Genomic DNA, 20428 nt, shown 5'->3' with positions numbered 1-20428 from the left:
ATTATGCACCAATTTTGTCACAAGGCGAAGACCAACCACGTTTCACAAAAATAACATGTGGAAGACGATTAATTGGAAAAGCATTGTTTTTTCGTGTTATAAGTCACTCCATTATCAAGATAATCGATGGGTGAACCAAATGCTCGCCATCAAAAATTTAAAAATCACCGAGTCAATGCAACGTGAAAAAAGCCGATACATCCACAATCCACCACTATTCAATTAAACATTCTACAAAAGCTGGAAAAAATCCAGTCAGCAAAAGCTTCGATCGGCAATATAATGGGATTTCAGTGTAAATAAATATTACCTTACAAAAGTCTTTAAATAAAATAGAAGCGGCAGTTGTCGAGACTACAATAGCATTCATGAATTAGACAATAATCTATTAACGCGCTATGTAAGCTATTATCTCACAATGAAACAATGAACTGTTGAAATTTGAACGGAAAACGCTCTTGTGAAAAAGTATCGTTCATAAGGTAAAAACAGGTGTCACACTTTAAATATCCGAGACGCTATTTATCATATAAATATGAGGAGGAAATTCGGAGCAGCGTGCGTCAGGATACAAACTTGTGACGAAAGCGACAAATTTCATAAAATCATAGCAGAGAAATACGGTGGAGTAGGTAATATTGGAAACAAACGCTGCATTCGACTGACCTAAAAACTAAAAAAGCAAATAACAAATGTAAAATATGCACTAATTAAGGCTCGTCTCTCGAGTCGAATATCAAAACATTTCGCAGAAAATTAATTTAGTAAGTCGTCGGAAGAGAAATGAGGGAATTCGGGTCAACATTTTATTTTCAATGGAATCCATTCAATATTAGAATCTCATTGGTGTCACAGTCAGGTCTTTCAGACAATACATAAGTAAATTCTAGGCCTTCAAGTCATGTCCCAAACTCTGGTCAAAGTTTGATTAAATTTTTTCCGAAAAAAATCGACACCGCGCTAATAAAACAAGACAAATAACGAAAGAACGGCCCTAAATACCACAAACAGGCCATTAGGCAGGGACAATGCAAATAAATTTCTTTTATTTCGGGGACAGTCATTTAATTATCTATGCCGTGTTTAGGGGTCTTAGACACGCCGATAAATCATGCCAAATGCTCGGATTAATCAGGAAAAATTCAGCGCGGTACGCAGCATATTGAAAAGTGTTTTAGTCGATGGCTCGGTTGATGATTAATAGATGTGTTGAAAGTTTACAGCACACATTCGAACATCATTAATTTTCTTGAATGAAAGTCATTCCAAAAAATGGACGCATTTATTACAAATGAAACGTCTTATTCCTTTGACTCAGCTCCTGTTTCTAATATCATCAGAATAGTTTGAAATGTATTATGTTAATGCATGTCAGTGTTTCGCTCGCGTTAAATATCATTTCCAGTCGGAGCTCGTATATGTTCCCTTTTTGTTTCCATTTGCAGCGATGCATCAATCGAAATGGAAATATTTCTCTTGAAAAAATATCACATTCCTCCCAGCTCCAAGCCATCAAGAAAGTTTACAACATGTTTACAAAATTTTGGCATCGGGAGTCACTACCCATTTAATCTCGGCTAAATTGTCCAATAAAATGTGTCTTGTTTCTGGGTAATAAATAGACAGGGGATATTTTTAGGACCGTATGTTGGGAGCTACATTTGACATAATGGATTAATCTAAAAAGATGCATACATTTTTACGACCTACGAGGTCATCTCAAATTCAGCGTTGGCACTAATCATTTTTAAGGAGGGACGCAAAAATATTCGAATAAACGTTTAGAAGCTACAATAAAATCTGGATCCGTACGCATGAAAAAAACTTTTGGGAGAAAAGTGGTCGTAAAAATCTCTTCAAAGTTATTTAAATTCTTGTCTTTTTATCCAAGTGTGGCTCTCAGTTTCGGTTGTAAAATTGAGGTTTAATCAATTCGTGGTCGGGGTCGGATCATTAATAAAATGTCGATTGTTGCAAGCAATATTTAGAGCAAAATACATAAACAGTAAATTTCGACGTAATTTGTCAACGTCAACGGCTTGTTGTACGAACTCCAACATGATTTAAAATTAAAAGAAAAACCCGAGCTTTGACGTTACATTAATCTGTAAATTTATGAAAGAATCGTAATTGTTCGAATCGGCAGGAAGTTTTAAAAACTTATTTGCAAACTCGAAACAATTACGAATTTTTTAATGGAAATTAGCGTTTGTGGAAAATCTTGCATCGATTGGTGCCGCCATATAAAACAATAAATTTCGCCATGTTATAGTTTTATAAATTGAAAGATAACACGAGTGGCCATAAAATAAAAGTGCTTGTGAAAATTTCAGATTTAAGCTTCACGTCCGCATTGATTTTTGGTCGTATAGAGCGTCACGAGTTAAAATATGGAGATGAAATGTCCGTTTTATCGCCACGTTTGAGAGCCTTTGCTTACAAATATGTAATATTCCGACTCACTCTTGACCCTCGATGCGCTAATCCCCCATCCAGGGAAATATTAAATTGTATTGTGATATCAAGGAATTTCCGCTAATGGAATTACTGAACTGGAAGTCTTTTATATTTTTTTCTAAATTAGGAGATTAAGCTCGAAAATTTGTTTTTGTTGATAAAGCATTTTCATTATTTTATGAAAATAAGCCCTCAGGTGGATGTAGAATCTGTGAGATCCTGCATCGGGAAAAAGTCATCCAATTAGTTTAAGTATTCAGAGCAGCTATTTTATTGAACTGTATATTCTATATACAGAAACGGTTCCGGATCTTTCTTTTATCACGAATTATTCTTGTTTTCGTGACGGATTTTTGTTGGGAATTTTATTAGCTTGATCCCCTTGTTTGAAAGGACACTAAAAACTTGCTAAAAGCTCTAGTTTTGAATTACCAGGATAATATTGTGGTGATCTGATCCTTTGTGGTTTAGGGACGCGTTTTCCAATATCAGTCGCACGGCTGGAAATGCGCTTTTTGTGGTAATTTGAATAAACCGAACCGATATAAATATGCACGGCTTTAAAAGCTCACTAAAGACGAGGATTCGGTCACGAGTTATAAAAATTGCCCCAACACAATCAATAACCATTCGAATCCCCTAATCCCTATTTAGGACTGCTCTTAATTAAACCCCTTCTTAACTGCAAGCTGCTTTATTAACGCATGTCATGGAGTTTGTTTTGCACAAAATAAAAATATCATATTGGTGCATAAAAGCACGTTTTTCGACTTTTTCGCGGTAAATGTCATTTTGTGGAAAATATTCTTGGGTTATTAACATGTCGGGCGATCGGTTCGGGTGCGTAATTTGAAACTCGAAATGATTAGGGAAAGTGCCGGGAAGGGTGAAGTTTGGAAATAAGAAATGGGGGAAGACGTTCCAGATTGTCGTCGGGATGAAGGATGTCGTTAGCCAGGACTGGTTCGAGCGAGTGTGAATGCGAGGCCCTCCGCTAGATTTTCGATAGAGATGGAGATGATTAATTGTGGAAATGAAAACATCGCCTCGTGGTAGGGAGCCGGCTTGAAAGCGCTTCATTATGCCAACGCAGTCATTTAGATTTATAAGTCTATTCTCCGGATCGCAATTTTCACAGTTAGTGTTGTTGACGCTTCGGCGCGGACTTCGCGACACGATTCCTGCTATCTACTGCTGTGATACGGATGAAGCGTAGCAGAGGATTACTCCACTCGCGCTCCATCTATCATCTTGTCTCGCAGACAACGACGTCACAATGCACCTCAAGCTGCGTTAATACTCAACAAAAAACAACAACGCGCTTTTTTTCACTCAACGCCGACATTTATTCCAAGAGACTGTATTTAGAAAATCCAAATTCAACCAAAAGGATACTAACGACGACAGCTGACTTCACAAAATCCCGTAAACATGCGACACTAAATCACCGACTAATTTAAATACCTTTGCAACGCACACAACCGCTTATTGTCATCGGACAATCAGCCTCTTTTATGTCAGACAATACAAAAAAGTTTCAAACAAATATTGAATTTCCCAAATATGAGGCCTTTTAGATTTCTAGAATATGGGGGTGAAACAAAGCCGAAAATCGCAAAATGTTCATCACATGGTTTTTCCGGCGAATTTGCTACTTTGGTGATAAAAAAATATATTTTTCTGACTAAACTTAATTAACTCTTTTACGTCTCCATTTCACTTTGGATAAAAACAACGCAAAAAATTCTGCATGACTTTTAATAAAATTGCACACATATGAAAGTAAGTGAATTATAATGACGCTGGTTTTTGTTTTCAAAATTAGATTTTTATGTACCACATACATAAACATGAGCTTTCTGCTGCATTTTAATCATGCGTCAAAAATACCGGGTGGCTAGAAAAACGAATCTGTTTAGATTGTTCGGTGGTTTAATAATGCTTAAATTTCTGATATAGCAAGCGTGTGCCGGATGGGATGATTTTTTTCTAGCCACCCGACGTGTCTGTAATTACGAGGCTGCGTTTGGTTTTCGCTCTTTTCTGAGAAAATTTTGTCACTCCTTTCGGAGCAGGACAAATGCAATTAGCTCTGTAACAGACTGTGTGTTTAGCAGGAATTTGCTGTAGTGGAGATAGAGCTGTATTTTCTTATGATGTATAGCTGGTGTGAACAGCGCCACAACACGAAGGATTGTAGAAAATATATAACGTGATGGATCTTATTTATCGTTTCTAATTAAGATGTTGAAACAAGTAATGTAATAATAAATATTTGGTATTTTTATTAGATTACAACGCTGACAGGTCTATTGGAAAATATAAATGCAGAGAATATTTTTCTCCATATGGGGTCTATAAAAGTAAATAAGTGAGTTTCACTTTGTGGTTTAGATTTCTTTGTGGCAATAAAAAAATTCCGCACACGTGCGTCTATTTAAATATATTTTGTCCCAACGTTGAGAAAGCGTTTTATTTGGTAAATTCAGAACGTAAAGGTTGAATCCCGTCGAAAACATTATCAGAGAAAGTCTCATCCTCTGCTTTAAAGATAAAGCGGAACGAAATGTATAAATATGATACGATCTAAATCTGAGTTGGTAGATATCCGTCATTCCATTTCCTCCCTCCGAGAATCTAACTGAAAATATCGTAAACGTGTCAAAAAGTTAATCATTGTTTTTAATTGTGTGGAACGTCGTAACTTCGCAAGGTCCAACTTTTAAATTTGTAGCCTTTGATAAGCGGCGATAAATTTTTATTATAAACATAAAGTCGGTAATTCTCGTAAAGGAGGAGCAAAAATCAATTTATCCCAAGTGCTATATATCTCCGTCGTTACAATAGATCGGATATTTGAAATGTGAAGGTCGTCGGGTTATCTCCGAGTTGCTGAAGAAGCGCCTTTTCTGCTCCACGCCCGAAATAGCGCCGAAACAAAGCCCTCACGTGACCTGGATGACTACATATTTTTATTTCGTGAAAATGGCGCTTTGCCCGGCTTGTCCAGCCGCCACTGATTGACTCAGGGATAAAAGGAGTCACGGCTCGCGCGGGACTGAAGAACTTGATATGTCCGTAATTGAGAGTAAGCCGCAGGGGTTACCGCCGTTACGGAGGGAACGTGACCCGCAAATTCACTGCAACCGACATTACTGTTTGCTGGTGCCGACCTGCGAGCTCGAGTGTCACATGCATTGCGACGCCTCCAAAGGAACCATTTCAATTAGTTTCAGGAGCAGGATGTCACCCCACCCAACACAAATTTGCTCCACCGACCCATTTACACAATAAATAACAATGCTGACACCAGGAAGACAACTCAAACAACGCTATTTTTCTTACCAATTACGCGAATTAAACGCCGGCTGCCACCAAACCCAACCAATTAACACAAAACTTCGGTCTCTATCAACGATTCGATACACATTCCACAGCTTACACAACGGCTTATTATAATTAAAAGTAAAGGAAGTAAAAATAATGGCAGTGGAGTAATTTCCAAAAGTGCATTGCTTTGTCATTTCTTGGAGACATTTTATTTCAGCTTCCAAACGAGGTTAGCCTTAACTAGTCGTCCTCTTTTGCACTAGGGATGTTTCAATTAGAGTCATTGTTTTCCTGTTTATTGTTAAATATGTACGTAGGTACGAGACTCCCATAGCAGACGTCATCTAATAATGTAATTCTCCAACAATGTACTTGTAGAATAATGCCGTCTAAAGCAACGAAATACAAGCAATTTGGTTTTTACCGTGGCGCTTCGTTCTTCCAACCGTCTGAATATTTTATTAATTAAACAAATTCCGGAGTTGAAACTTTTTAATCATAGTGTGGAGCTGAACTTGGATTGACGATATCAAACGAGATTTTCATAAATCAGATGTTCGGAACGTTTGACAGTAACTGTCAAAATGTGTATTAATTAAAGTCAAATTAATTGACGCTAACTAGATAGTTCACTAAGTGTCCGAACGTGATTTATCGACGAAGATATATACTTAATCCGATAATTGTCCCATTTTAACAAATCGGGAGATTAGTTACATGTTACACGAGCTCGGACCGAAAAAAGGAAAAGCTCAGCTTCGTCGCAACGGCAGACAACAATGCAATATCGTCGACAATATTTTACGTATTGATTTCAAATTACGGAAAGGATGTGCAAACTGACCAAGAAGTGGCTTACATTCGGTGTTTTGTTAGAATATCTTTCTCCCGCTGCCACTGCAGATATGCTCTGAATATTCACCAAATATTCGGTCTTATTGCAACGTATATTCAATTAATTCACCAAGTTCAAACACTTTAAACTATAATATCGAGAAACGTTATCTCGGGAAACCAATATAGGCGGCTCATTATCATACGATAATAAAACAGTGATTTCTCAGACAATATTGGCTGAAAAAATATTTAAACAAGGGCTAGCTCAATAAACAGCATTGGTTAAGTTTGTGCTGTAGCGTCTTCAATTATCAGGATTGTTTTTGTGCTAAAAAGGTGATTTGGTGTTGCTGGGGGAGCGTCTCGAGGACGGCGCCGTAACATAATGAGATAATAAACAATAGGGTTATAAATTAGGGTAAGAGGATGGTTAAAAAATTATAGTGCAAGAAATATGTGAGCGTGTATGGTTTTGGTGTAAGATAAACGCAAGGCACCGGAGAGGCTTTACCTCACCCATACGAAAATAGTTGCACGTCCCTCGGGATGTCTCGTTTTTTTGTGTTAGTGTGAGGGGGAACCCTTGAGATATCCAATTATATTCCATTTACTTAGAGGTGTTTCCGTGCACCTGCATATAGTGAATTTAGTAAATTGAGAAATGAGGTGGTAGGCGGAGGTGCTTGTACTTAATTAATTAAAAAATCGCAATTGTGGCCGAGTATTTTCGGAATCCCTGTTTAATAACTTAGTAAACTTTTAAAAGTAATTAAATTATGCACTCAGCGTAATTGGAAATAATAATATAGAAGGCAATGGTGTAGCAGATGATTGAAGTGGATTGTTTAAATTTCGTTCGTAAATAATGGCAGCTTTTAATAAGTTTCGCCGCGTTGTTTGTGCGTATTTAGTGTTAATGTCGGGGTAATAATCGAATTGGAGTCGGTAAAGCTGGGGCGGTCGATCAGCAGGCCGTATTTATGGACTCGAAACCGACAAATTAAAACTTACGCAATTGCGAAGTAGCTTACAAAGTAATCGAGTCAGGCAAATTAAGGGCACGTGACCGGGTTAGCGAGCAGGGGGTGGAGGCCGGCCATTGCATCGGTCGCAGGATAATAGTAAATTGCGTCTAAAGCAATTCCGCACCCTAAGTGGCGACTCTTTCATGAACGGGAAAAGAGATAAGGTGCCAGATGAAATGCTGAAAATCTGAAAATCTCCCACGAAATGGCTTCCTTAAACCGCTTGTCGTTAGGCTCAGCATTCGCTTGAACGATTCACCAACGTCTTGTTTTTTATTCGGCATTAATCCACCTAAACAAGACGCCACTAAACTGTTTTCTATTGCCCAATAATGTCGGCCGGTATGGCCGGACCCAAGCGCGGATAAATTATTACATTGCATTAGGACTACCATTATGTCCTCCTTTTGCTTGCTTTATCCGGACGCAGGCGACCAAACTCAAACCCCTAAAGAAAACAATGCACCCACTTTTTAATATCAACGAAAACCGCATTAAGAAACAACACAAAATAACCAATCGGCAATGCGCACCCCAACCGATAACAAAATACTGGGAAAACACAAAGAACGACTAACTTTGGCACAAACCGACCCTCAAAACTTTATATAAATATACAGCCACGTCCAAAACTTCAAAATTTTAACTTCAAATATTTAAATTTCCCCTGGCCTTGACCGTGCCCAGCAATTTCGAATCAATTTTAATGCGCTTCTTTTGGTTAGAAGATTTTGAAACCCAACAAGCCCATTAAATTAAGAAAAAATTTAGGTCCCATTTCGAATTGCCAACGAAACGTCAAGCTGATTGTTACTTTACTCGTTAAAATGGCTCATAATTCCATTCCAAAAGACATTTTTGGGAAGCCGCTACACGCGTAAAGCGTAATATTACCAAGAATATGAAAACATCAACACCATATAATGTAGGAAGACCAAGAATGTGCCGGTTCTGAATGAGAATGTCTTTTTTTGGAAAAAGATAAATCCTTAAGAACTCTAAAATATTGCTCTTGAGTTGCATTCAACAATATGGCATGTCTTGTAGAACGTCATTTGCGCACATGCAACCTGCTGAACTGCAAGTTCTTTTGAAGCAGTGTTTCAAGAAGTTGCGAATTGTACTTATTTTCTATTTTAATAAATAAATACTCGATCTTTGATTAATGAATGTCTTTGACAGTGAAACTGGCGTTAATTATTATTATGTCTTAGGACATAACTTTGGAACCCAGCACGTAGTAAATATGTTTTTTGAGTGGAGAGAAAAAGCGTTGCAAGGTGCAGTTTTTCGCAGTGGAGCTCGTGATCGCGGGTCAATAGAGTTCTTGTGTGAAAATAAAGCAGAAAGAGTGCGGTTGGTCGTTGTATTAGATTGGGCGTTTGGTAGAAAGATTCGAAATTATGTTTTGAATGAATTCAATTACGTCCAGTCCAGTTTCATTCACTTTCATTTTGTTTAGTTTCGGTAATATCGACATTGCATGGCCGTGTAAGTGTGGAAAGAGGGTGAGGTCAATAAAGTCGTTAAGCGTGCATTAAGTGTCGGGTATCCCCGATGGCGGATGTGCGAATCCGGCAAAAAGTATCGTCAGTGGAATGTGAATACATTGGTTCGATAAGAAGGCAGGAGACAGAAAGGGTGCGTGCAATTAATCGCAGCCGCGACTAATCCCAGATAACGACGGGTAATGAATAGACAGAACAGATACCAAGTTGGGGAAGAAAACTATCGGTTTTGGAATTGGAGCGGAGGCCATGTCCCGGAATTAACAGCGTTTTTTCTTTCTGATAACAATTATCCGGATTTATGGCGCACATCCTTCAAATGGAATTAACGCGAGCTCCGCTATAAAACAACGATTTGTCTGGAGCTTTAAAGGCTTGCCGGCCTTCCGACTTAGCAGTTTCGAGACTGGCATGGCATCCATCAGGGACGAGGAAACTACTGATACTTCCACCCGGAAGGACAACCGGCCGCAGAATTACGCGCCGAATTACACCAAACCGATACTCGGACTAACGATCACCCGATATTGTCTACATTACAACAACCGCAAACATTTCACAAACCACAAATAATTTTACCACCAAGGACATCAAACACAAATTTTTCGCAAAATTGAGACGAAAAAACGCGCACCCATACTTTGAATATAATTTCTCGAGCCCGTTTTTCCGCAATTTAGCTGCTATTTCCCTGGAAATTTCACTGGAAAATCTATTATCTCATTAACTTCTTACACCATCCTTCCGGCCACTCATTTTCTATAGTATTCAGTTAGCAGTAACCATATGCATGGCTAAGCTAATGGCCAACTATTATTACACCGCTAAAATTAGACTGTGACTATAAGTTATGCGCCATAATTCAGCAAATCACAGTCTAAGTTGCTGATAAAACGTGTTAACTCGACTATATATTCAATTTCTATTCTCAATTGTTGTGTATCCTTTGAGAAAATTAATGTTGAATAGAATCTACTAGCTTTTAAAACATTTTTAACCACCATCAAATTCAAATTCTCTTCACTACGAATAAGTACAATTCAATTTAAATCGGTGCAGCTGACGGGTATATAACTAGTTGTCCTAGAAATCACTAGAGATGGGTGAACTTTCACGATAATTAAATCGATATCAAACACGATTCCACCTGTTTAGTACTCAACAAGCACACTAGCCCGCCAAAAATAGGATTCTTTGGGTAAATCCTCCCTCCACACCAGAAATTTTCTAGCTTTAGTGCTGCGAAAATTAATTGACTGAGCCGGGAAAACATTTTATAATTTTCGGCTAAGTTAACGCGTCGATAATAGTGACAAATCGGCTTTTCTTTTGTCTATGCAATCAATCACTATTGCTATTAATCACAGATTAGCAAAAACGGCAAGAACTGGTCTCTGCCCGATTTAAATAAAACCGTGCTCCGTCTTCCCCTTATATTAACTGAATTAAATATGTAAATTGGGGCAACATTTGCGTATGCTTGAGCCAACTCGGGAGCAAAATCCCTGTTGTTAGTGCTTTGATTGCGTTAAAAATTGTTTTATTTCGGTAATTAGTGAAGTTGTAATGTAGCGAAATGGTATGGTTGAAGGGAGATAATGCGTGCGAGTTTTCTCAGTGTTGAAAAAAATGGTGAATTCGTAGACAGAAAACGTGATGACCCAGCTGTAACGAATAGCTCTCTAGTGGCTAATGTTGCCTACGATCAAAAACTCGTCCCAAGCTCAATTTTCTCGTCACTTTCAAACAACTTTCTTTCAATCTCCAACTCTGAAAAGATTCGGTGTGCCCCTCGACGATTTAACATAAGGCATTCCTTCGATATTTCATATATTCCGTCTTGCCGCGGTGTATTTACAATACTTTGCGATGCGTAGGCCTAATAAAGACACACGGCGGGGAGGCTCGGAAGACCAGGACGAGCAAGCAAACCCTGTGCTCACACAATTACGTTTTTTTCTTATCACTTCAATGATTTTATCGTAATCTATTCATTTTCAATTACATTTGGGAATTGAAGCATGGGGTATTTTTGAGAATGGCTGAAGGAAGCGGTCGGGTTGTTTGGTTTTAATATTGGCAGATTTATTATGAAATAGCGGAGCGTGTTCTTAAATCGTATATCAATGTGTTTTATGTGGCTAATGATAGATAGTATAAGGGAAAATAAATTGGAAAAGAATATATAAGCGAAAGGAGAAATGAAAAATCGTAAGGATTTTTCGTCGGTCTGAAGTAGAATCATAATTCATATTTTCGGCGAGTGCTAGTTTATCTGGGCTAGATGAAGCTTGACGAATGGATGAAGGAGATGAACGCGATGAACCCGCTCGATTAAGCCATATATTTTAGTTACACGGGAAACTTGAAATCGACGTTCCGATCTCATGAAATGTTTATACGCCATTATATTTCCCGAGACGGTTTTGCCGATCGGTAGCAAACATCATTATGACTACTTGTAGGTTATTACGTGACAATTCAGGAAACTGACGGCTAAGATGAATGGCGCCACTTCTTCATCCAAAAAGTCATCAATGCAGACTTTTCGTAGGAGCGTCGTTTTTCTTCCGCCTATGTTCAATCCGAGTCAAGTGGAAGTAATTTCCTGAAATTGCTATATTACAGTTTGAGTCACTTATTTTAATTGCTGCAACGTTACCGAACGGCAGCCAGGGCCGCATTCCCGTAAAATTGACCCAGTATTGCGAAAACAGTGACTCCGGTCCGGAGCAATTTTTCAGGGAATTTATCAAGTAGATTGGCTCGTTGGGGCCGCTCCGGGCCTGCTGATAATCAATTTCTTCGTCCGCTAGATGCGCCGCCATCAAATCCTTATCAAGTATGCAGTATCTCCTGGTTTTTGTATAGTCATTTGTCTTAATTCCCGTGACCGGAACGGATAAGGGCGGGGAGGACATTACGCGTCTCCTGGCAACGGCATCAAAACGAGGCTCGTCGTTGATGACATGCACTAACTCGACTTGTTGTTTCAGATCCCATGACGGAGCGTCGAGCCTGGCATGGGGGGTGAGAAGACCCGGCCCATGTGGTGGCAGACGCTACCTACCATGCTGGTGCTGGCGACGATCGGATCTGCCAGCGACGGAGCCATCTGTCCTGCGAGGTGCCACTGCAACGACGACACTCTCACCGCTTCTTGTGGCTCAGCAGCTCTCGAAGTCGTCCCCATCCAGCTCAACCCCGAAGTACGACATATCGACCTTTCCGACAACAAAATCACACACGTCTCCTTCACTTTTCGATTCTACAACTTTCTAGTAACGCTTGATCTGTCGTCCAACAAGATCAAAAATCTCGGATCGTCAAACTTTGATATGCAACATAATCTCAAACAACTCAATCTCAGCAGAAATGACATCGAGAAGATATCCAAGGATTCGTTCAAAGGGCTCAGGGCTGTCACCAGTCTTGACCTCAGCCACAATAAATTAGAAGAACTCAAATCGGAGACTTTTAGGGAATTGCACTCCCTTCAAGTACTCAAACTATCACAAAATCGACTGGTTTACTTAGAAGAAGGGATCTTTAAATCTGCTAAACATTTACAAGAACTACTTCTGGACCATAATCTCTTTCTGGAGTTACCAACGGGGGCATTGACTGATACTCTTAATCTGAGATTTGTATCACTTGCTAGTAACCTTATCAAATCTATCAAGGAAAATCAAATGCCGCCCCTTCCCGAATTACGAACTCTACTGCTACAAAAGAATCTTATCAATGAGATACATCAATCGTCTTTATCGGGTCTTTTGGCTCTAGACCATCTAGATCTAAGTGATAATAACTTTACAGTAATACCAACGCCGTCACTGACGAAATTATCAAACATAACAAAATTAAAGTTGAGCGGTAATTTCATAAGTACCGTCCCACCGGTCGCTTTTAAAGGACTCTTCCATTTGCGTTTCCTTAGATTAGATCGCCAAGAAATCCTCGAGAGGATAGACACGAGAGCATTCGTCGACAACATAAACCTTGAGAGAGTTTGGCTTGACGATAACATAGCGGTAGATAGATTACCAACAAGGTTATTTCATGGCAATCCCCGTGTTACTCACTTGTCTGTACGTAACAACCGATTAACAAACATAGAAGTGACCCATTTCCCTTTAGACCAGTTACGTGTTTTGAAATTAGCCGGAAACCCTTTGGAGTGTAACTGTTCTTTGTCGTGGCTCTGGCATTTGATTCAAGAGCAAAAATCGAAACGACTGTTTGATTTGGGTAACGACACGTCGGAGGAAGAAGAAGGTGTAAGTCCCGGGGAATTGGTTGTAGACTTGGAGGATATAAGATGTGCCGGTCCGGAGCCTTTGAGTGATGTCCTCTTGGCAGACGCGACCGAGTCCCAAGTGGACTGTTCTGTCAGCTGGATTGCAGCCGTTTCGGCAACACTAACGGCCCTATTTATAGTCGTTATAGTCGGCGGTTTGTTGTATTGGGGCCCGATAAAGAGGGCATGTGCCAAGGAGAAGGAACTTGCAGGAGTCGAGAGCAGGTGTCGGAATAAAAGCGTCGGAGCTTGTTCGAACGGAAGGAGTGAACCTTTCGAGAACATAAGGACAGATAAGTGCATGATCGCGCCACCTCTCATACATCACGACTACCGCACGTTGCCCTCCTGGGACCCCTACAGCGCGGACTGTGCCGGCAATATGAACATTTATGAACATTTAGATTTAAACAACAAGACGAGGCCTCATATCGTCTACGTGTAACTCCAGTGTGATCTGTTTGTGCGGATCGCTAGGTTCTTCCTAAAATTCGGGTATAGAAATTTGGCGAGTGCGCCTGCATTTATATTTTATAGAACACGTGTATCATATGTTATATGCCAAGAGCTCGACTCGGTCTGGATACAAAACGCTCTGCCAGGAGCTTTTCATCGAGCTCGATTCACATTCAACTCAGTACAGATTCAAAAAGACTGATTCGTTTTTAAAGTGTCCGTTTTTGCTACTCCAAAATGTGTCAAATAGCTTTAAATTAATGATGATGTGTAAAGTTGTGACAAACTAAAGCAATAAAGATTATCCGAACCGACTGCAATATCTTATTGCATTTGACTACTCTTCATTTTTCTTCTGATCTTTCATGCTGTCAACCGCGGTACTGGACCATGTATAGCTGTTCTAACACAATTTACTTTAGGAACCTTTACACACGCAGTAAAATATTTTACTACATATATAGATTTAACAAAATCAAAATATTGTCATGTGTACATTTGTTCACAATAATACCTGTTCTTAATTATGACTACTACTATTTACTTCCTCCTCCATACGTTACATAATGTTTATTAAATTATAAGAAATAAACAATTACGAAAACACCTCTCTCATTATTTTCCTTTCTTCCACCGGCACACACTCTCACACAGATAACACTTCATCCCGACTTCAGTTATCGATCAGACCCCACATTAAATTATTTCCAAGTATCACGATTGTAGACAGGTGAAAACAATGTTCTTCCCAACTTCATGCATATTCAGCAGCATCTAGTACTATTTAGTAAACCTGCTGCTTAATTAAACAATTGTCATTTCCATCTAGATCAAAGGGATGCCACTTTCACTTTCTTGCACTCTTTTTTATGAGGTCACTCCAGTTTCATCACGAAAATTGTCAAACACTAAGAGCTGCTGGAAATGTAAATTGTTGTATCGACCGCACATTCATGCCTTTGTTTAACAACCATCCATTCGCATATTGATGAAGCCGGAAAAGGAGTCTTGCATATGTATGTTTATTCTTCTTTTCTGCCGCTTCCGCCACTCTCTTAAAAAAATAACTACCACAATAGCCTAATTTAACCCTCGCTGACTGTATTATTTAAGCCAACGGAATCAAAAATCCGTTGCGAAACCACTCATTATTTACCATTGTCGCATGTAAACGACCTTCCAACAAATTACGCGACATCCGCAATCACTGTCACAATCGAAATATCGCCGATTTTTATTCTAGAACACGAGCGGTTTTCTGGCGTGGCTAATAAGTCAGTTTTCTTCTTATTAGAAGGCGCTCCTGTTTGTGTTTGGCGTTTCTTTAGCAATTAAGCGCTCTAAATTGAATTCACTTTTTAATTACATTTAATGTTAAGTAAGGAATTACCCACGGGACTCCTAAAAATAAACGAAAAGGTGTTTCGGAATTAATTTTAATTGGTAGGGTACTTAGGAGACGTAAAAAATGTTAATAAGGAATGCTAACAAGGTGAGCATAATTATGCTTAGTCTGAAAGAATAAGGAACATCACACGTGAACGACCTTTGACAAAATCAGCTGATAAAGCAAGGTAGACCGGTTGATGATGCTACAACCTTACTGACCATTAGCTCTTCAAGCGTGAAATCTCATTTATTCACGCTTTAAAGTGGAGTAACGCCAGTTCCTAGTTTAGTCATTGTTAAAATAATTTTGCGCGGAATCGTAAAAAACGCAGCCTCCAAACGAAATGTCACTATTTTTGTAACGTTAATTAAACGCGAAAGGTGAAACTAACTATGAAATTCATGCACAAAACGTATCCGCTTTTAAAAGAAGAGATACATCAAAGAGAGCCGGAAAAGAAAACGGGATAAGTAGGAGGCTGCCTATTATCGATGTTTGATATATAATCTCTCTGTTGAAAATTAATTAATGAATAAGGGCACAACGCAAAAATCCAGCATTGCTCAAGAACGCAGATACGTAATTACCAGTCTTCGGAGACTTTCTGACGTGACCAAAGAACTCGGAACTTACGAGCACGTACACAAAACATTGCAGAATAAATAAGTAACAAAGAAAATCATTCCTTTATTAATATCATTATTATTCGGCCTGCGGCAAGTCGGATTTTAATTTTTGTCTTTCTTATTTTCCTCGTGCGTCAAACCCCTTGCCGCGTTTCGGCTCGTTAAACCCACTTGGGAAAAAATACGTCCGTCAACTATCTGCATATCTCCCATCTAATTACTAATCCAAACAAGGCAAATTCAATTTGTGTCCATTTACATTGTCATATAAATGATGTGATCGTGTAAGCATAACTTCGTGTTCCTTCGTGAATGTCGAAGCTTCCACTCCTGCTGCTCCTGCAAAATGGATCGACGCTCGTGCATTATTCAGCTCAGTTAACATTTGTGGCGTTGTCATGCGTTTGGTGAGCTTTGTGAAGTGCATATTGGTGCAGTATCCGGTAAGACATTGTTCCCTTTCCACTAAATGAATTTTTATAAGAGAAAAATAAGAAAACATAGACCCAAATCCAGGGTTTGTTTTCTGTGAGGTTAGTCCAATGCGCCGGTTTTGAGCGAAGTGCGCACGCAGCAAACCGCGTCACACGATTTTCAAAGTTATTACCTGTTAAATCCAGAAGTTTAATTAGACCGTATGAGTCAGGACTGGATTTTTACACAAATTGCTAAAATTGACAGCTAGGTTCGAGACGGGTAGCGTGAAAATTGAAAGGCGGTACCGAGGGGTATATAGTTATTCCCGTGAGATATTGGAGATAATAGTTGGTGGTTTCCATTGTTTGTTGCAGAACGTTTGTCGTCACGTCTGAATTTGCGAGGATGAAGTTGGTGGTCTTATTAAACGCTCTATGCATCGGTCTCAGTTTGTGTTTTAATGGTCAGTTGGCGGAACTTGAATGTCCGGACGATTGCGATTGCCATTACTTCCGGATCAATTGGGTGACGGATTGTTCCGATAGCAACCTAACCGAGATACCGTACGATGAGTTGAGTCTGAGTGTTTACGTCTTGGACTTGAACAACAATCAAATAACTGACGTCGGGCCGTTTCCGCACGACATCAAAATGCGGCGGTTGCAGCTCGCGGACAATCTCATGACTGAGCTGAAGAAGGAGTCGTTCGCAGGACTTAACTACCTGATCGATGCCGATTTTTCGGGAAATATGATAACCAGAGTCGAGCCTGATTGCTTCGAGTAAGTAGCAGAGAATGATTGGGTGGATGAGGTTCCAGAAGGTTATTTTCAGTGATTCGCCGGGCTTTATCACTTTAGAACTTCAAGGGAATCCGCTAGAGCCGGTCGATGGGATCTTTTTATCCATCAAGTCATTGCTTTATTTGGACATTAGCAACTGCGGGCTAAAATATTTAAATCCACTTTTCTTCGCCAATATTACCGCACTGAGTACGCTCGACTTATCCGGAAATCCCTTAGGCGTGATAGATAATAAAGTCTTCGAGCCTTTGTCTAGTCTGGAAACGCTGAAAATGAACGGCTGCAATTTGACTTACATTGCAAATTACGCCTTCAATTCTTTGGAAAATCTAAAAAATCTAGAATTAAGCGCTAACATGCTTACTACTGATTGGTCGTCAGTCCTCGATTATCTCCCCCGATTGGAGTATCTCGATCTCCGGAATTCACAAATTCGTCACTTGCCGGAATCTGTCTTCCGTAACAACACTTATCTAAGGACGCTAATTCTGGCCCAGAATGAGCTCAACGATTTTGATGTATCACAAACCGTCGGCAAACTCCAACAACTGGACTCACTAGATCTGTCTTTCTGCAATTTAACATTGCCTCTATCGGAAGATGCTTTCGTGAACGCGACGAAAATTCGTAGTTTGTTCCTATCAGGAAATTCCCTATTCGCGTCCGACTTATTGGTTGCTTTGGCTCCATTATCAAATCTAGAGCGACTCTCTTTAAGTAATTGTGGATTAACTCGTCTACCGGATACTTTCCGTAACTTCAAAAGTCTACAAGAACTCGATATTTCCCATAATCCTCTCAATGACGCATTCGTCAAATTATTGACGCCTCTCGATAAATTAGAATACTTAAATATGGGTTACAGTAATTTATCATACATAGCCCCGACGTCATTCTCAAAAATGACAAATATGAAACGATTAGTACTTTCCGGAAACGACTTGAATAACTTAGAGGCCGGTCTTTTTGGCAACTTAACTAGACTCGAAAGTTTAGAATTAAATTCTTGCGGCTTAAGACGATCGATCAACGCAACGTTATTCTTCAATAACTTGACATACACCGATTTAACCGAACTACAATTGGCCGGAAATCCGCTCCAAGTATCGAAATCAGGCCCTCTTTTACCTCGACAATTATCAAGACTGCTAACTTTAGATCTGAGCAATTGTAATTTGACGTTCCTGCCACCGGATGCGTTCTATTGGACTAGAAATATCACCACATTGATTTTAAGCGGAAACCATTTCTCCTCAGCCGATAATTTACAATTCCTTGAATTACTACCTAAACTAAAAGTGCTCGATTTGAGGCACAATAAATTATCCTCATTCTCTCCGAAGACAATCTATTTAAATCCCAACGTGGAAAAACTAAAACTAATCGGCAATCCCTGGAGGTGCGACTGCACCGTTGCCGAATTATGGGATTGGGCCAATTTGGAAAAGGGCAGTCTCGGCATTTTGGAGGGCTCAACCATCGCAGCCGAGCACGTGACGGTGGGCAAAACCAACAAGCGCAAAAAACTGCTTGTGTGCAATTACGACACCTCGCAGCCTTTGCCCATTATCACCAAAACGGTTCGCGGCCGCAGACCCTTCATCAAGCCGCAAAGGGTTCTAACCTCCACCAACCGTACGTGGGCCAAATATGTGCGCGAATCGGGATGCGAGCAACTCCCTGTTTTGCAAAGGTCTCCACGTGCCGCTGATCTGAATTACCGTAGATCGGAATTAGAGCCCAACACTTGGGCCGCGGCCGCCATCAGCGCTGCCGCTGTCTATATCACCCTAATGACGATCGTCGGAATTGCCTTTGTTTTTACGAAGAAGCGGCGAACGCCCAGAACAACCCCCGACAAAAATAATTAAACGCGAGAGATTTTTTCCTGTAGTTTAGTTGTGATACATCCAATCGTTCCTTAATAGTGCCCAAGGTTTAGCCAACAGAGGCTGGTTTTCTCCAAGACGTAATAATAAACTTCCGTTAATTGTGTTAATCACGAGTCAGCAATTTCATAGAAAACAATTATAGAGATGTAAACAATAAGTGTGAAAGGTATTTGTTTAATTACGTAGACGTGTTAATCGGAGAACTGCGTTTTTTCAAGACTGTTTTTTGTTGATTTTGTATTTAACTGGGTGTGGCTGTTATTTTCTATGCTAATAAACTATTCATTTATAATAAACGTGGTTGTTTTGCGCACCTATTTGTGTGATCCCCTCCGTATCACAATAACTATGCAAATTGGTGCGTGCACTACGATCTTTTTTTCTATGACCCTTCGAATTATGTTCGTTGCCCAAGGCGATTTTTAAATTGAACTCCTTTTAGTAAAGGGAATATGTAATGCTATACCGGCTATAACTCGAAAATGGCCACGACCACCTCTTACCCTGTCATAGAGGGCGGGTTTCCAGCAGTTCCTGTAATTGCAAGTGGAACGTGAACAGCCCTTGTTTCGGCCCTTCTGCCTCTCCTAATTAGAACACGCGCCCCTTAAACCCAACCACCTACTCGCCGATAACAGGGACACCTACAGGATGGACCGAAACTAATTTTCGAAAAATTTAACGAGATGATGTCAACACGACAATTTTCATATTATCTTAACAAGGAAATTGTAGGCTGATTTTATGAATTTATTTACATGGTAGACGCGTCCCTTTTTTCCTATTGTAGTTGATAAGTGCATCTTGTTTTATTTTTGTACTGCAATTGCGTAATTAGATTGTTGTAATTTGTCACAGTATTAAAACGTACCTTTTTCAAGCGTCGTCTTTCATTTCCCTTCTTCCTTCCCCTATAATTAAATAATAGCACAGTTGAGCGAATTGAGTGAAATCAATCGGAAAGAATACACTTAGTAATCGTTCATAATTTTATTTATTCGATACTTGAAAAGTTACAATCTTAACCGTACCAATTCCTAGCTAAAACAAGAAAATCCCTCACTAACTTGAACAATTGGATCACTAAATAATACACAACAGTCGCAATTCGTATAATATTAATAGCCAGTGGAACAATTTGTATAGAGAAAGCAATCGTTTTCAAGATCTGAGTTTCCTGGACTTTTTTTTTACATCCTTGTCTGCGTATTTCTCGTAAGCGTTTGCGAGAGTGGTGATCATCGGCTCCAGGTATTCAATAGACCTCTTGTTGACTTTCCGCGGGAGAGAAAATTGCTCCCAAACATCTAGCGTATCACAAGTTCCGAGCAGAAAGCACACATTATGAGTAAACGGTAATAACAGAAGGGACAAGAGACCGGCAAAC

General features: G+C 39.6%; 2 protein-coding genes across 6 annotated transcripts in view; both read left to right on the top strand.

The window, feature by feature from the left end:
* The window catches only part of LOC655571 (chondroadherin), a 79662-nt gene extending 65219 nt beyond the window's left edge, over window positions 1-14443 (top strand). For 3 of the 4 annotated variants that reach the window (XM_064359580.1, XM_008192615.3, XM_064359581.1), the window contains exon 3: window positions 12154-14443. In XM_064359580.1, the coding sequence (XP_064215650.1) occupies window positions 12181-13902 (1722 nt within the window). In that variant the 5' untranslated portion in view covers window positions 12154-12180 and the 3' untranslated portion in view covers window positions 13903-14443. Of the gene's footprint in view, window positions 1-7026; window positions 7043-12153 lie in introns of those variants that run through there. The other variant, XM_064359582.1, reaches the window with a different exon arrangement.
* A 1771-nt stretch (window positions 14444-16214) lies between these two features.
* Window positions 16215-19921, top strand: LOC135267289 (carboxypeptidase N subunit 2-like). Of its 2 annotated transcripts, none has more exons than XM_064359578.1 (3): window positions 16215-16372; window positions 16721-17128; window positions 17181-19921. In XM_064359578.1, exons 2-3 carry the CDS (start codon window positions 16752-16754, stop codon window positions 19018-19020), a joined length of 2217 nt encoding a protein of 738 aa, XP_064215648.1. In that variant the 5' UTR covers window positions 16215-16372; window positions 16721-16751; the 3' UTR covers window positions 19021-19921. The 2 variants fall into 2 exon arrangements, with proteins under 2 accessions (XP_064215648.1, XP_064215649.1); XM_064359579.1 differs by lacking the exon at window positions 16215-16372 and adding an exon at window positions 16483-16657.
* Window positions 19922-20428: the final 507 nt, after the last annotated feature.

The sequence above is a fragment of the Tribolium castaneum genome, chromosome 10, assembly GCF_031307605.1.
Source record: "Tribolium castaneum strain GA2 chromosome 10, icTriCast1.1, whole genome shotgun sequence".
Lineage (NCBI taxonomy): Eukaryota > Metazoa > Arthropoda > Insecta > Coleoptera > Tenebrionidae > Tribolium > Tribolium castaneum.
Note: the sequence above shows the minus strand (reverse complement) of the source record. Positions and strands in the feature narration are given on the sequence as shown.

Excerpts from the sequence above, each read along its gene's own strand:
- LOC135267289 (XM_064359578.1), top strand. The coding sequence starts at position 16,752 with ATGAAGTTGGTGGTCTTATTAAACGCTCTATGCATCGGTCTCAGTTTG. Across the intron at positions 17,129-17,180 it reads GTCGAGCCTGATTGCTTCGA|TGATTCGCCGGGCTTTATCA; the intron begins GTAAGTAGCAGA and ends GGTTATTTTCAG.